Source organism: Taudactylus pleione, unplaced genomic scaffold (genome assembly GCF_031769625.1).
Source record: "Taudactylus pleione unplaced genomic scaffold, aTauple2 ptg000386l, whole genome shotgun sequence".
Lineage (NCBI taxonomy): Eukaryota > Metazoa > Chordata > Amphibia > Anura > Myobatrachidae > Taudactylus > Taudactylus pleione.
Window position 1 is genome coordinate 15,455,154 of NW_028284787.1, and position 15,008 is coordinate 15,470,161.

General features: G+C 44.1%; 1 protein-coding gene across 6 annotated transcripts in view; it reads right to left on the minus strand.

Annotated features, from left to right (window-relative positions):
- TRIO (trio Rho guanine nucleotide exchange factor) overlaps window positions 1–15,008 on the minus strand; it is a 496,865-nt gene that overhangs the window by 178,332 nt on the left and 303,525 nt on the right. For all 6 annotated transcript variants that reach the window (XR_015869672.1, XR_015869673.1, XM_088445727.1 and 3 more), the window contains exons 34-36: window positions 14,572–14,815; window positions 13,761–14,053; window positions 12,001–12,171 (exon numbers count right to left, since the gene is read on the minus strand). Coding sequence is in view for 4 of the 6 variants with exons in the window: in XM_088445727.1 (XP_088301853.1) it covers window positions 12,001–12,171; window positions 13,761–14,053; window positions 14,572–14,815 (708 nt within the window). In the remaining 2 variants the exon portion in view is untranslated. The remainder of the gene's footprint in view (window positions 1–12,000; window positions 12,172–13,760; window positions 14,054–14,571; window positions 14,816–15,008) is intronic.

Here is a 15,008-nt window from a genome sequence, read left to right on the forward strand (position 1 = left end):
AGAAACATGTAGATAGATACATACCTGTAGATAGACCGATAGGTAAATAGATAATCACAGCCTAAAAATTTTAGAAAGATCTTCCCTCTTTTAGAAACTATCCTCCTTCCACCTAAACCACACTAACAACTGTCCCAATCTCCACTCACTGTGTAAAACCCGCTTCTCGTTTCATCTGTACACTAATCCCATTGGATTAAACATTTTTTTATCAGCAGGGACCGCCCTATCCTTTGTTTTCATGTCTACCTTTATGTTCAGGGCAGGGCCGAATTAAGGTCTGTGGGGGCCCCTGGGCAACAAACATGCGGGGGCCCATATATATATATATATATATATATATATATATATATATATATAAAAATAATGTGTGTGACACACACAGAGTCAGATAATGCCCCACCTCCTCCTCACTGAATTATTTTTTTCCCATTACACCCATACATTCTTAATAGACGTCCTCTCCAAGAGGGGGATTTGGACATTACCATTCATAGTAGAACATAGTTACTGTGCTGGATGCTGCTGCAGTGCTCGCTGTCTCCCATCCCTTCTCTACATCCTGGGAGGTCAGAGGGTCACGCTGGGAAGTAGTGTACAAACTACTTGCCACTATTCAAGTGTATTCAACAGTGTTTGAATTCACTTGTAAACTGGCAAATGTTTTGCAGACTATCCCTGCCTGTTCCCAGCGTGACGATCTTTCATGCAGGGAGAGACCTGAAGAGAGGAGGAGCAGAAGCTCAGCCATCCGCCCCGGCGGCTTAGCCTCCTTCAGTTCAGGCTAATGATCGTCTTGTTAATCAGCCCTCCGCCTCTAGAGCTCACCCTCCCCACCCCCCCATCATCTATGAAGAGCTCAGCAGGACTCTTCTCAACAGTAGGCTGCCGCTGCCTGTCTCCGTGCGATAGGCGCAGCGGCAGAAGCAAGAACTGCTGCAGGGAGAGCGCCTCTCCAGCCTGGCGTCTCCCTGCAGTGCAGGACTTGATAAGCTGGTTGCACCGGCCCTGGGGACAGTGTGTGGGGGCCCCCTATGTGTGGGGGCCCCAGGACGATCGCCCCCATCGCCCTCCCTATAATCCGGCCCTGGTTCAGGGTTTCCAGATCCTCACAACTATTCTTCTTTGCGGACATACACATCTCTTTTGTGATACCTTATCATGCGATTTCTACAATATCGCAAGCTACATTATAAAGTTCTATAGAACTATAGCTTGAGACACCATCTCTCACTTCTTGCTACTCTAAGTTTTGTCAAGCCATAAAGAGAATGAAGACCCCTCTGTACCTATGTCCTATTTTTTCTACTATGCAGCAATGCCCAACTGTCCTAATTTGTGCTAGACGGTGCCAATTACAGTTTGGTAGATATGTCCCATTCGGCAATACATAGCAACCGGTAATGTCTGCACCTATCACTGGTGCAGGTGTAAGTGAATCGGAGCTTGGAAGGAGATAAGTAATCTTATCGCTTTTCAGAACTAGGTACTCCCCCCCAGTAACATAGTCACTCCCACACTGTGATATGACCATTACCGTATTAAGATGTGGCCAAGTCCCATGACCAAAATAGTGGATCTGAAATGTTGAGATGTAGGTACACATGGTGTGAATGTTTGTGTGTGGTAATTGCACACACACTGAATTTATGCTTTGAACCAGGAGATTATGTAGAAATTATTTGTGTGCTTCAACAACTCAGTAGCCTATATCAAATACTACAAGATCAATACATAGTAAATGGTTCAAATACACCATTTTCATGTACGACATTTAGAATATCTTACTAGCAATAACAAGAGATATGGTAAGAACTTACTTTTGTTATCTCTGTTTCTACGAAGTCCATAGGGTCCACAGGGTTTACCTTGGGGTATAGGTTGGGAACCAAATCCGGGCACCACGCAGTTAAAGCTTTTAGCTCCCAGGATGCACTTGGGTCCACTCTCCCTATAACCCCGCCCCCCAGCCAGAGGCACCTAAGTTTGTAAGTAGCCAAAGGCAGGAGGAGGAGAGAAAAAGAGAGAGAAAACTGGAACACTCTAGAACCATACTCACAGAAAAGGAGACGGGAAACCGGTGACCAGTAACACAGCCCATATGAAGCCAGGTGCGTCAGGGCGGGCGCCCTGTGGACCCTATGGACTTCGTAGAAACAGAGATAACAAAGGTAAGTTCTTACCATATCTCTTGTTTTCTACTTCAGGGTCCATAGGGGGTCCACAGGGTTTACCTTGGGGATGTCCCAAAGCAGTTCAACCAAGGGTGGGGACGCTCCTGTGCTGAGAGGAGAATCCGTCGCCAAAAAGGAAGCATCCTGAGAGGCAAAGGAAACCAATGCCTAGAACCTTAAAAAGGTATGGACAGAAGACCACGTGGACACCTAGTAAGGCAAAACAGCCGAGGCGCCACAACGAGCCTCCCACGAGGGTTACATGGCCCGAGAAAAAACAAGCCTTAACGCAGAAATGCCCACCCATGGGTAGGCCCCTGAGGAAGACATACGAGGCCATCCAGCCAACATTTCATTATAGGCCGGCCATCGTTTCCTGTGAAAACCAGAAACCGCAGACCACCAATAAGGAGTCCGATTACCATAAGGAACTTGAACAGATCACATAAAGCCAAAGAGGCCGGACCACAGTCAATGAGGCCACACCAGCCGAGAGGACAGGGGACTGAATGGCCGTACCATAAGTTCCAGAATAATATGGAACCTAAAAACCACTCTAAGAAGAAACACAGGGCGAGAGCAACTCACACCCTGACATGATGCCCTCCAGAAGAGGGAGCCACATGAGAACGCTCCCAATTCAGACACTCTCCTGGTTGATTTAAACACCCTGAGAGAGAGAGCTTAAACAATAGACCATGTAATGGCTATCACAACCAGCGGTTCCATTGACTGTCCCCGGAGGGAACAAAGAACCACTACTAACTCCCCAGGAGTCCCTAGGGAGGACAAGTGGAGGCATAATCCAGAAAACACTCCAAAGGATGAACTGGATACCAGAGCGGAGCATATCTTAACCATACCGACAGTGCAGAGATCCGCAATGTCAGGAAGGCCAGGCCAAGGGTGAAACCCAAGCCAGCCGGAAGGAATGCCAGAATATCTGGAAATCCTGGACACCGGAGGATCGTATCGACAGGTACGATACCATAAGAATTATGTATGCCACAGTCCGTGGCAGATCCCAGCAAAGTCTGGCCTATCTGCTCTAAACATCTCAATGAAGACAGAGCCAGGGAAGCCCTAGGACCACAGTAGGGGCGCAGTCAAAGACAAACGATCCAGGTCCAGGGAAAAACAAGGACCCTGAGACAACAGGTCCAGATAGTGAAGCAGTAGGAACGGAGCATCGATGAGGAGACTCCGAAAATCTTAGTACCAGTGATGTCTGGGATGAACTGGAGCCCCCAGAAGGAAAGCCCCTCCGTCTCGAAATAAACTTCCGAAGACCTCGAGGAAGAAGGGAGACCGGAGGACACAGGTACACAAAGTGGAAGGACCACTTCACTGACAAAGTCACTTAAGGTAGCTTCAGTACTCCTAGAGCTGGACTGTAACACCGGTAACGTGTGATCGAGTCAGAAGGCCATGAGGGTCAATCCCCTCAGGGAGGCCCCCTCTGCTCACCAGGAGTTGAAACCTCTCTTGGAGAAGAGACTAGTCCCCGGGATGCACGTCGTGACGGCTGAGGAAGCCCGCTTCCCAATGGAGAGCTCCGGGAATAAACACTGCAGAGTTGGCCAGGAGAAGACCCTTGGACTATGTCAGAATGGATGACATTCCTGACATTGCCACCCAACTACCAGTGTTGCCTAGATGGAAGCCACTGTTGTGACACTGTCGGACTGAACCTATTCAGGTTTACCATGACATATGGGTTAGGCCAGAGTGAAGGTCCAAGACAGCCTAAAGTATCAACAAGTTAAGTGGCAGGGCAGAACCGACAGACGTCCAACTGCCCCGAAACGAATGCGGACCAGACACTGTCTGTAGCAAAGAACACCCTGGACGAGATGGCCATAGCCACCCGGACAGAGACCAACTCGCCTCCGGAGAAAGTATCATCGTTCGAACAGCGATCCGATGGAAAAAACTCGATCCATCTGGAGGGGAGTCAATTATGGCAAGGCCTGGAATGGAACTGAGCACATTCGACCCTACCAAAAGGTAGACACTCTGGTAGACCGCGCATCACAGAGAGTAATGACATATGTCGACTGCGTAGATATCCGCACACTCCAAGTTGAAGAGTGGAGATCTTGTCTTACGTCAGAAAAATTCTCAGATTTTGAGAATCCAGCAGTGCTCCCAGATGAAGAAAACCCTGTGAGGGATGCAGGGAGGACTTTTTCTCCGTTGACTAATTATCTGTGCCGAGAAGAAGCCATGGTTATCCTGACCTGGCGGTAAAGTACCTTGGTGATCCTGCTAAAAGCAGGAGACCGTCCAGAGAAAGGAGCATTCGGATACACTGAACAGGTGAACTGTCAGAAAATCCATAAAGCTGGTAAACCCCGGTGGAGTTGAGGACAGTCCCAAAAGGCAGAGCCCGAAACTTACAAGTGTTGCTGTGGCACAGCAAACCTGAACCCATGCTGATGAGAGGGCTCTGTATGTACCCGTAGGTACGTATCCTGAATACTCAGATATACCATAAAATCCCCAGGTTCCAAACGTCGGATGATGGAGCATGGACGATTCCACCTGAGTCCAGGCACCGTTGGAATCTGATTCAGGGATTTGAGACAGAGTATAGGCAAATGAGGACCAGTCGGTCACTGCCCCAGAAAGAAAGTAGAACAACCAGTCCCTCACTGAGATAGTGAGGGTGGCCGAAATAGCTCTGCTTACCACAAAGACTGTATAGCTTTCTGGGATTGTAAGGCCCTGATCGGGTCTGAAGAAGGGCCCATGTAACAATGCCTGTGAGGAGGCCGCCTGAGCAATGAGAGGCCGTTGAGAATCAGTACCTCACTCTGGAATTCCCCAGATGTAGACCTGTCCCGTCAGGCTGAAGGTATATCCTCAGGTGTAGAAACAGGGTCGTCCGGAAGTCCAGGACTGCTCGGTACTGGATATGGTGGCCCCCATGGAGGCCGACAGCCTAGGAAAAAACAGGCCTTTAGGCTGACCCTGAGGACAAAAAGACTTAACAGAGTTAGTCCGAATGTAGTGGGAGTAGCTAAAGACGGTATCTCCCCATTAGTGATACTGCCAATGATGCAACGATCTTGTCAAGGTCAGGACCAAACAAGATCTTCCCCATGGAAGGAGTCTGCACCTCTGCTTTCCCATAACGCAGCCATAGGGTATTGCGGTGGATACAGTCGCCGCCGAAACCCTGAAAGTTAGAAGACCGGCATCCAATGTAGGTAATCCCACATATGACCACTGCATATTTTATGTGAGCGACAAAAGATATTTGAACCCCAGAAGTGTTGGAGGGGAAAAACGTCACAAAAGCATCACCATGCGATGGCCATGGTAGGATGGGCAACAGGCCCTGAAAACAAGTACATTGATTTCAGGCAAAGTTACCACCTACGGATCCGTAAAATCCGTCCAGGCCGGGATGGGAGGCGTATTAATGCCTGTAACCCGACGATTAACATACAAATCCATCCCAGAAGGGGATTTCCATTACTTGTGAGGACCCTCAGGGAATGGGAAACAGGAGGCCTTTGTGACTCCTCGTATCTGGCGACAGCCAGACTCCCGCTATGAGATCCACCCGCTGGGCAGAAAATGGGAGATGTATGATACAGGTGCAGGATCGGCATTCTCTATATCCAGAATGAACCTGGCTACCAGCCCCAAAGCAGGGATAATAATACTTGAAATCGGCTCCCCCCATGTGAGAGGGAAAGAGCCGAATACACCATCCAGTTCACGGCAGAGCCACTGGGAAGTAACCACAGGGCGTATATCACGCCAATTAGTATTTCGTATAAAACGACATCCACCAGGGTGGCCGTTGTGGTAATCCCTGCAAGGGGAATGACAGACCGATGTGGTATCGGAGGTAATTCATGTACTGTGAAAAACCCTGGCGGGGAGCGATAGTCTGTTGCACAGGGGTAAATTGCAAGAAATTGCGAGATACCCCGAGTTCAAAAGGGCAGTATGGTAAAGTAACTCCAAGCGAGTGACGACAATGGGGCCCGCCAGGCGATCCTCAAAGGAGAGAATCCTGACAAATAAACCGCCCTTTAAGGGGGTCGTGCAAGGGGCCCGGCACCAGATGGTGCCGCATACATAAACCTTTCTGAGTTAAAATCCTCCGCCTACTACCTGCAGGCTATGACTTGCAGGATAGCAATAATGGGTGCAGTATCATGTGCAATCTCCTGGTCAGATATATCTGACTATCTTGACGGAAATATTAAGCAGCGCCATACCGGTCCTGACTGATGCTAAGATTAGCTGCAGGGACCCATTATCAGCGTATGCAACTCACAGTTCCATCTAAAATATGGCAACGTGCAGCACGCAACAGTATGTGACAAACCTCACAGATATTAACAAGTATATATATGTGAGGTCTCAGAACCACCCCAGGTACACCTGTATTAGGGCACATAAAGAAAAGGGATAGATATACACTGACAGGTGAGAGAAAAAGCAGACAGTCAGCACTAGCATAAGTCACATACAATGCAGAAAAATATATATACATACATTTGCATGTCATATAATATACTGCACAATGTCGCTACATTCAACTGCCCAGATTCAGTGTCTGGGAAGGCTATAGCGCTGTGTACACTCACCCAAAATGGCCAGGTACGCAGGGGGACTGGGCTCACTGACATCCTAGGAGTTCTGCAGCACCACAGAGAGAAAATGGCCACTGGAGACCTCAGAAGCAGCGTGGCCCGCGGAGGAAGCAGCTCAGCGACGCCAGACTGTAGTATTGAAAGGCGCGCTGAGCTGAGGGGAGGAGCCGCTAGACAGGGAAGGCTTCCTCCCCTGGCTAGCAATTAACCCCCCGGGATGCCGGCTCCCGCTGCCGCTATAATCCCTGGTGGGCTGTGGACACGCGGGGTATGCCTCCATGGAGGGGGAGCCCGCCGCCACCGCTAGCGCCTCCGGTCTGTCCCCAGAGACCGGAGGCATAAGGCTGCATGTACACGAGGGTCACCGCAAGCGGTGACCACGCGACTTACCTGTCACCGTCGATCCGGCAGCAGCCCAGGGATTCCTCCAGAGCCCGGCTAGTACAGACTCTGGGGTCCCGCTGCGATCCCCAGATCTGTTCTGGCGTCGCAGCGCCGGCGGGGTGTAGGAGCGGCAGCTTAGACGTCCATTGGACAGTCTGATGCTGCCGCTCTGAAGAGTAGTAAAAAATAATAAAATAAAACTCTTTTAAAATACATTTTAAGCTTAGGGGCTGCTAAGCAGCCCCCCTGCAGTAACGGTGACCCGACTCCAGCCGGGCACCAACTTAAACTGAGGTGCCTCTGGCTGGGGAGCGGGGTTATAGGGAGAGTGGACCCAAGTGCATCCTGGGAGCTAAAAGCTTTAACTGCGTGGTGCCCGGATTTGGTTCCCAACCTATACCCCAAGGTAAACCCTGTGGACCCCTATGGACCCTGAAGTAGAAAAGACATATGGTAAATGGTGTGAACATTTTACAATACAAGAGCAATGACTGGGAGGAGAACCAGTACAGGATGGCATGATTTGGACAAGTATCTATACCGGCATCATGTTCTTGGGGGAGATTCTATAAAGGGGGCATGTCTGGGAGACAGAAGTGAAATGAGGAAATGAAAGGAATGAGGAAAATACAGGACTGAAATGGAGAAGGGGGATTTATGAGAAATTTATAAATTTAAGAGCGTATTTACATTGCATCCGGAAAGTATTCACAGCGCTTCACTTTTTCCACATTTTGTTATGTTACAGCCTTATTCCAAAATGGAATAAATTAAATATTGTCCTTAAAATTCTACACACAATACTCCATAATGACAACTTTTTTGAGAATTTTGCAAATATAATAAAACAAACAAACAAAAAAACCCCGAAGAAATCACATGTACATAAGTAGCCTTTGCTCAATAGTTTGTTGATGCACCTTTGGCAGCAATTACAACCTCAAGTCTTTTTAAAATATGATGCCACAAGCTTGGCACACCTATCTATGGGCAGTTTCGCCCATTCCTCTTTGCAGCACCTCTCAAGCTCCATCAGGTTGTATATAAAGCATCGGTGCACAGCCATTTTCAGATCTCCCCAGAGATGTTCAATCGGATTCAAGTCTGGGCCACTCAAGGACATTCACAGAGTTGTCCTGAAGCCACTCCTTTGATATCTTGGCTGTGTGCTTAGGGTCGTTGTCCTGCTGAAAGATGAACTGTGAGGAGCGCTCTGGAGCAGGTTTTCATCCAGGATGTCTCTGTACATTGCTGCATTAATCTTTCCCTCTATCCTGACTAGTCTCCCAGTACCTGCTGCTGAAAAACATCCCCACAGCATGATGCTGCCACCACCATGCTTCACTGTAGGGATGGTATTGGCCTGGTGATGAGTGGTGCCTAGTTTCCTCCAAACATAATGCCTGACATTGACGCCAAACAGTTCAATCTTTGTCTCTTCAGACCAGAGAACCTTGTTTCTCATGGTCTGAGAGTCCTTCAGGTGCATTTTGGCTAACTCCAAGCGGGCTGCCATGTGCTTTTTACTAAGGAGTGGTTTCCGTCTGTCCACCCAACATACAGGCCTGATTGGTGGATTGCTGCAGAGATGGTTGTCCTTCTGGAAGGTTCTCCTCTCTCCACAAAGGAATGCTGTAGCTCTAACAGGGTGACCATCGGGTTCTTGGTCACCTCCCTGACTAGGGCCCTTCTCCCACGATCACTCAGTTTAGACGGCCGGCCAACTCTAGGAAGAGCCCTGGTGGTTCCGAATTTCTTCCATTTACAGATGATGGAGGCCACTGTGCGCGCTGGGACCTTCAAAGCAGCAGATATTTTTCTGTACCCTTCCCCAGATTTGTGCCTCGAGACAATCCTGTCTCGGAGGTCTACAGACAATTCCTTGGACTTCATGCTTGGTTTGTGCTCTGACATGCACTGTCAAGTGTGGGGGCCTTATATAGGCAGGTGTATGCCTTTCAAAATCATTTCCAAACAACTGAATTTCCCACAGGTAGACTCCAATTAAGCTGTAGGAACATCACAAGGATGATCAGTGGAAACAGGATGTACCTCAGCTCAAGTTTGAGCTTCATGGCAAAGGCTGTGAATACTTATGTACTAAGTGATTTCTTAGTTTTTTTTTTTGTTTTTTTTTAATTAAATTTGCAAAAATCTCAAAAAATTTTTTTTACACATTGTCATTATGTGGTATTGTGTGTAGAATTTTGAGGACAAAAATTAATTTATTCCATTTTGGAATAAGGCTGTAACATAACAATGTGGAAAAAGTGAAGCACTGTCAATATTTTCCGGATACACTGTATGTCTGTGGTATGAGCTGGGCTTTTTGTTACAAATAATAGCTAAAAATATGTACCAGCCATAAAGGGTTGATAAATTAATTGAATTTTAATACATTTTGCTGATACCTAGAATCTAAAAAATGTATTAAGCTCTGAATAAAGGCAATAGTCATTATGTTTTCATTTGTATTTATTGATTTAATTTGTTAAATATTTTGCCAGAAAGCATAACATTGAGCACCTCTCACTTTGGAAAAACTGTATACGACAAACACAAAAAATAGTTCAATTACAGAAAAAAGTGAGTGTGCACTACTATTACACACATGGTAATCATATGATTAGACAGAGGAAAATGTAATAAAAACATAGTGAGTTAGAAGGAATTGTAGAGAGAATGGGTTTCTTAATGAAATTAAAAACCATTAGCGGGGATTATGGAGTTAAGTCTAAGGGGACAATCCCTCTAAGGTGAGACATAATTGGGCACTTTTTTTTTTTCAAATGTAATATATAAATATATATATATATATATTGCATAAATATTGGGACATTGACAGAATTTTCATATTTTGGCCTCTATTCACCACCACAATGGCTTTGACATGACACAAACAAGATGTGCTTTAACTGCAGACTTTCAGATTTAATTTGAGGGTAATTCCATCCAAATCAAATGAACGGTGTAGGAATTACAACGGTTTCTATATGTGCCTCCCACTTGTTAAGGGGCCAAAAGTAATGGGACTATCAACTCAAAAGCTATTTCATGGACAGGTGTGGGCTATTCCCTCGTTATTTCATTATCAATTAAGCAGTTAAAAGGTCTGGAGTTGATTCTATGTGTGACATTTGCATTTGGAATCAGTTGCTGTTGACTCTCAATATGAGATCCAAAGAGCTGTCACTATCAGTGAAGCAAGCCATCATTAGGCTGAAAAAATCAAAACAAACCCTTCAGAAAGATAGCAAAAACATTAGGTGTGGCCAAATCAACTGTTTGTAATATTCTTAAAAAGAAAGAACGCACCGGAGAGCTCAGCAACACCAAAAGACCCGGAAGACCATGGAAAACAACTGTGGTGCATGACAGAAGAATTATTTCCCTGGTGAAGAAAAACCCCTTCACAACAGTTGGCCAAATCAAGAACACTCTCCAGGAGGTAGGTGTATGTGTGTAAAAATCAACAATCAAGAGAAGACTTCACAAGAGTGAATATAGAGGGTTCACCACAAGATGTAAACCATTGGCGAGTCTCAAAAACAGGAAGACCAGATTAGAGTTTGCCAAACGACATCTCAAAAAGCCATTACAGTTCTGGAACAACATCCTATGGACAGATGAGACAAAGATCAACTTGTACCAGAGTGATGGGAAGAGAAGAGTATGGAGAAGGAAAGGAACTGCTCATGATCCAAAACATACCACCTCATCAGTGAAGCATGGTGGTGGTAGTGTCATGGCGTGGGCATGTATGGCTGCCAATGGAACTGGTTCCCTTGTATTTATTGATGATGTGACTGCTGACAAAAGTAGCAGAATGAATTCTGAAGTGTGTCGGGCAATATTATATGCTCATATTCAGTCAAATGCTTCAGAACTCATTGGACGGCGCTTCATAGTGCAGATGGACAATGACCCGAAGCATACTGCAAAAGCAACCAAAGAGTTTTTTAAGGCTAAAAAGTGGAATGTTATGCAATGGCCAAGTCAATCCCCTGACCTGAATCCGATTGAGCATGCATTTCACTTGATGAAGACAAAACTGAAGGGAAAATGCCCCAAGAACAAGCGGGAACTGAAGACATTTGCAGTAGAGGCCTGGCAGAGCATCACCAGGGATGAAACCCAGCGTCTGGTGATGTCTATGCGTTCCAGACTTCAGGCTGTAATTGCCTGCAAAGGATTTGCAACAAAGTATTAAAAAGTGAAAGTTAGATTTAGGATTTTTAGTTTGTCCCATTAGTTTTGGCCCCTTAAAAAGTGGGAGGCACATATAGAAACCGTTGTAATTCCTACTCTGTTCACCTGATTTGGATGCATAACCCAAACCCTCCCCCAAGTGCTAAATATCATGAACAACCATATGTCTACCTTTTCTGCATCGACCATTTGTGTGTCTGCCTTTTGACCATGTCAACATTTTGACTGTTGACGTTTTGACACTGTCGACCTATTGACTGTTTATCTAGACACTGTAGATCTACCATTCGGATACAGTGTTTTAGAGTGTTCATAGTGAGTATGAAGTGCAGTACCATAAACTACACCTCATAGTCTGTAATTACAATTAACATTTGTTGGGCAATGTGCTTTCTAGCGGGTAAAGTCCAGTAAGCAAAGCGGATTAAATAATTTTAGATTTAGTAAAATCTTGTAGGTTTATTTTTAGGAGCTTAACAGTTTAATTAAAATAATTTTTTACAAGGGCAATAAGTAACACTTGCCACTTACTTTGATGCATGATTGCCACAATAAAAACAAATATGTTTCGATGGAAGTGGTACAAGCAACTTATGTCTTGAAATAATTAAAAGTACCTTATCATCTTGGGAATCAGACTGAAGAAGGCTGTGCTGTTGAATAGCCATTGGGGGTGGCAATGGGACTGCATCAGGTCCTTCTTCACTTTCTTCTTCTCCACAACTCTGCATGCCAGATGATGAGGATTTAGAAAGTGTGCCACTACTGAGTCCTTCATTCCTTACTCGCTACAAATACAAATACAATTGAAAAAAGTCAACAGAGGAATATATTTAAACGTTAAGTGCTTAGGAAAAAAATTTGTTTATTGGCTGTTTTAATTGAAGATCTTGTAACAAACACACAAACTTTAGAGAGTTAAATTTGCCTCAGTAGTCTGAATCCACATCAATGGGTATTTTTCTCCCAGAATTCCCTGCTGGCTGCACTATCACACATGTCCATTTAAATTTATTAGTTTTAATTAACTTGTAGTGATTAAACTATGTATGCAAAAATATATTACTGTAAGTGCATATGTTTGTAACATTAGCACATCATCCAATAGCCTACACTTTCTATGGGACGGAGAATATGCGACATAACTGCATCCTGTGAAACACATCATTGTTAACGATCTTCTATCCTCACAATATGTGAACATTTGTTTACATACACTCAGTTGCCACTTAAATAGGTAGATCTTTATTGGTAATTTTAAGGAATCCCCTCTGCCCGCAGAGGAGCCTGAATTCTTTGTGCCATGTATTCAACAATGTCATGAAAACATTCATCTTCTTTGGTAGGAACAGACAAAAAAAAAGCATCAATGTTTCAGTCCTGTGCTCAGACCTCTGTCAAGATACTTGATCTTGACACAAGTCCAAGCACAGGACCGAAACGTTGATGCTTTTTTGTCTGTTCCTACCAAAGAAGATGAATTAAAAATTATGTCTTTGAAGACTGGTGAGTGCACCCCTGTGATTATTCTTTTTAGACTTATGAGGATAATGTTTTCCTCAACTGAGTAGGCACCCCAGCAAATTGTTTATAAAGTCGTGAGTGTGGACCTATACGGAATTTATATATATATATATATATATATATATATATATATATATACACATATATACACATATATACACACACACACATATACATACATACACTTGAATTCCCATTTTTAAAAAATGGAGATGATCACAAAGGGGTGCAGGACTCTCAAGCGGTGATGCCAACTGGGGATTTCAGAGTCACGCCAATGCTCCAATCCGGTCCTGCCCCCTTACCTATTGTGTTATACTACACTTGCTTGCAGACAACTAAAAAGGTATGTGAATCCTGTCCTGTTTATATGGCATCAGTAACTCTTATTTACTACTTCAAATTCAGAGATATTAAAACTTATAATTTGACAAAACTAAAACCCTAACAGCAGTATTAAAGGAAAAAACCCACTGAAGATAGTAAACAGATACTGCTGTTCACAAATACAATGTTATTGGAAAACTCCTAATAAGGCTAATAATAATCCCAATGAAAGTCTAAATAATTTGGGAGGAAAATTAATTTCTTTTTGTAACCTTGAATAGCTAAATAGGTGATTTTACTTGAGGACTGGGGATAAATGTACGTTCACTGTTATTTTTGTTATTTCTCTGTGGAATCGAGAAATAGACCATGTTTAATTGTGATACAAGACCCAATATAAAAAGTGCTCAGTAACGAAACAATAACATACGGCAAACACAAATAAACCGCTCATTGCCCTGTTCATATAAAGCACCTTTATTTACAAGGTGCATAAGAAAGGAAAACATTATTGCCATTTACTAACCTCCTCAATAGTTTCATCCTGTGGTGTTGCAGCACTGTCATCAGAATCTTTTTGATAACTAGAGTCTGCATTCTTGCGCACCTCCCTGCTTTTCTTGTGTTTATGGGCCAATTTTTTCACATGCCCATCAGCTTTCCCACTGCTGAGCCGCCTCACAGGGCTTGTTAGCCATTTCCGCAATGTGTTACCAGGACGCTTAGGACCTGGTGAGCTCTGAGTACCAACCATATGTGGTTGTAGAGAGTTTAATGAAGCTGGAGGACTAGCATCATTACCAGAAACACAGAAGGAGTCTGAAGAGCAGAAAAAAAAACACATATTGAAAAAAAAAATTAAGAATCATGATGGAGTATTTACATCATTGTTACATAATTAGAGTATGGCTATTTAAACTACAAATACACAAAAGGACACAAATAATATCATAATAATACATTTAATTTAAAGATGCCACACTGTGTGTCAGGATACTCAACAAGTGTCAGCGGTACACTAATAAATCATTGTCATGTTTCTGTGTTAGCAACACTTTCCGCTGAAAGTACCTTATCCAGATACTTGTGGAAAACCCTACCTATCTAACATCATTAAAATCACTAGTAAAGGGTCCTGGCACGTGCGGGATGAACATTATATATATCAGGGGGAATCTCCAGATATCAAATTAAGTTATGTTTTTGAACTAGTTTGTACTAACTATTGCACTATGACAAATAGAAGAGCAAATATCAAACAAACCAAAAAAAGTTGGTGCACTTGTCATGCATTGCACCTAAATTGTGCCTGCAATACAACTTACTCAGTAACTTACCTTTATGATTAAATATGCCTTCCATTTCCATGCTACTCCTTGAGTGTGCAATGCACAATGAACTGCTAGGAACTAAACCCTCTGCAGCTGGTGATTTGTCAGTAGTCCGAACTAAACACCAATCAGGTTTGTCATGCTGCCTCTCGAGAATCTCCACAGTTTGTCCTCGTCGTATCGTCAGTTCATTGCAGTTGCAAGCCGTAAAATCATGAATAACCACAGTTAGCTCGCAACCTCCTGAAAGCTGTGAAAATAAATATATTTAAGCATGTCAAATTGAAGTACAGTAATATTACAATGTAAACTTTTTCTACTATAAATAGATCCAGGATGATCATAATTTTAGAACTAATGTTGCAAAATACTGAAAATGCTTTGCAGGTGCTTATAGCAGTTGAGTCCAGATTGCTTATTTTTTAAACTAGATATCTACATTT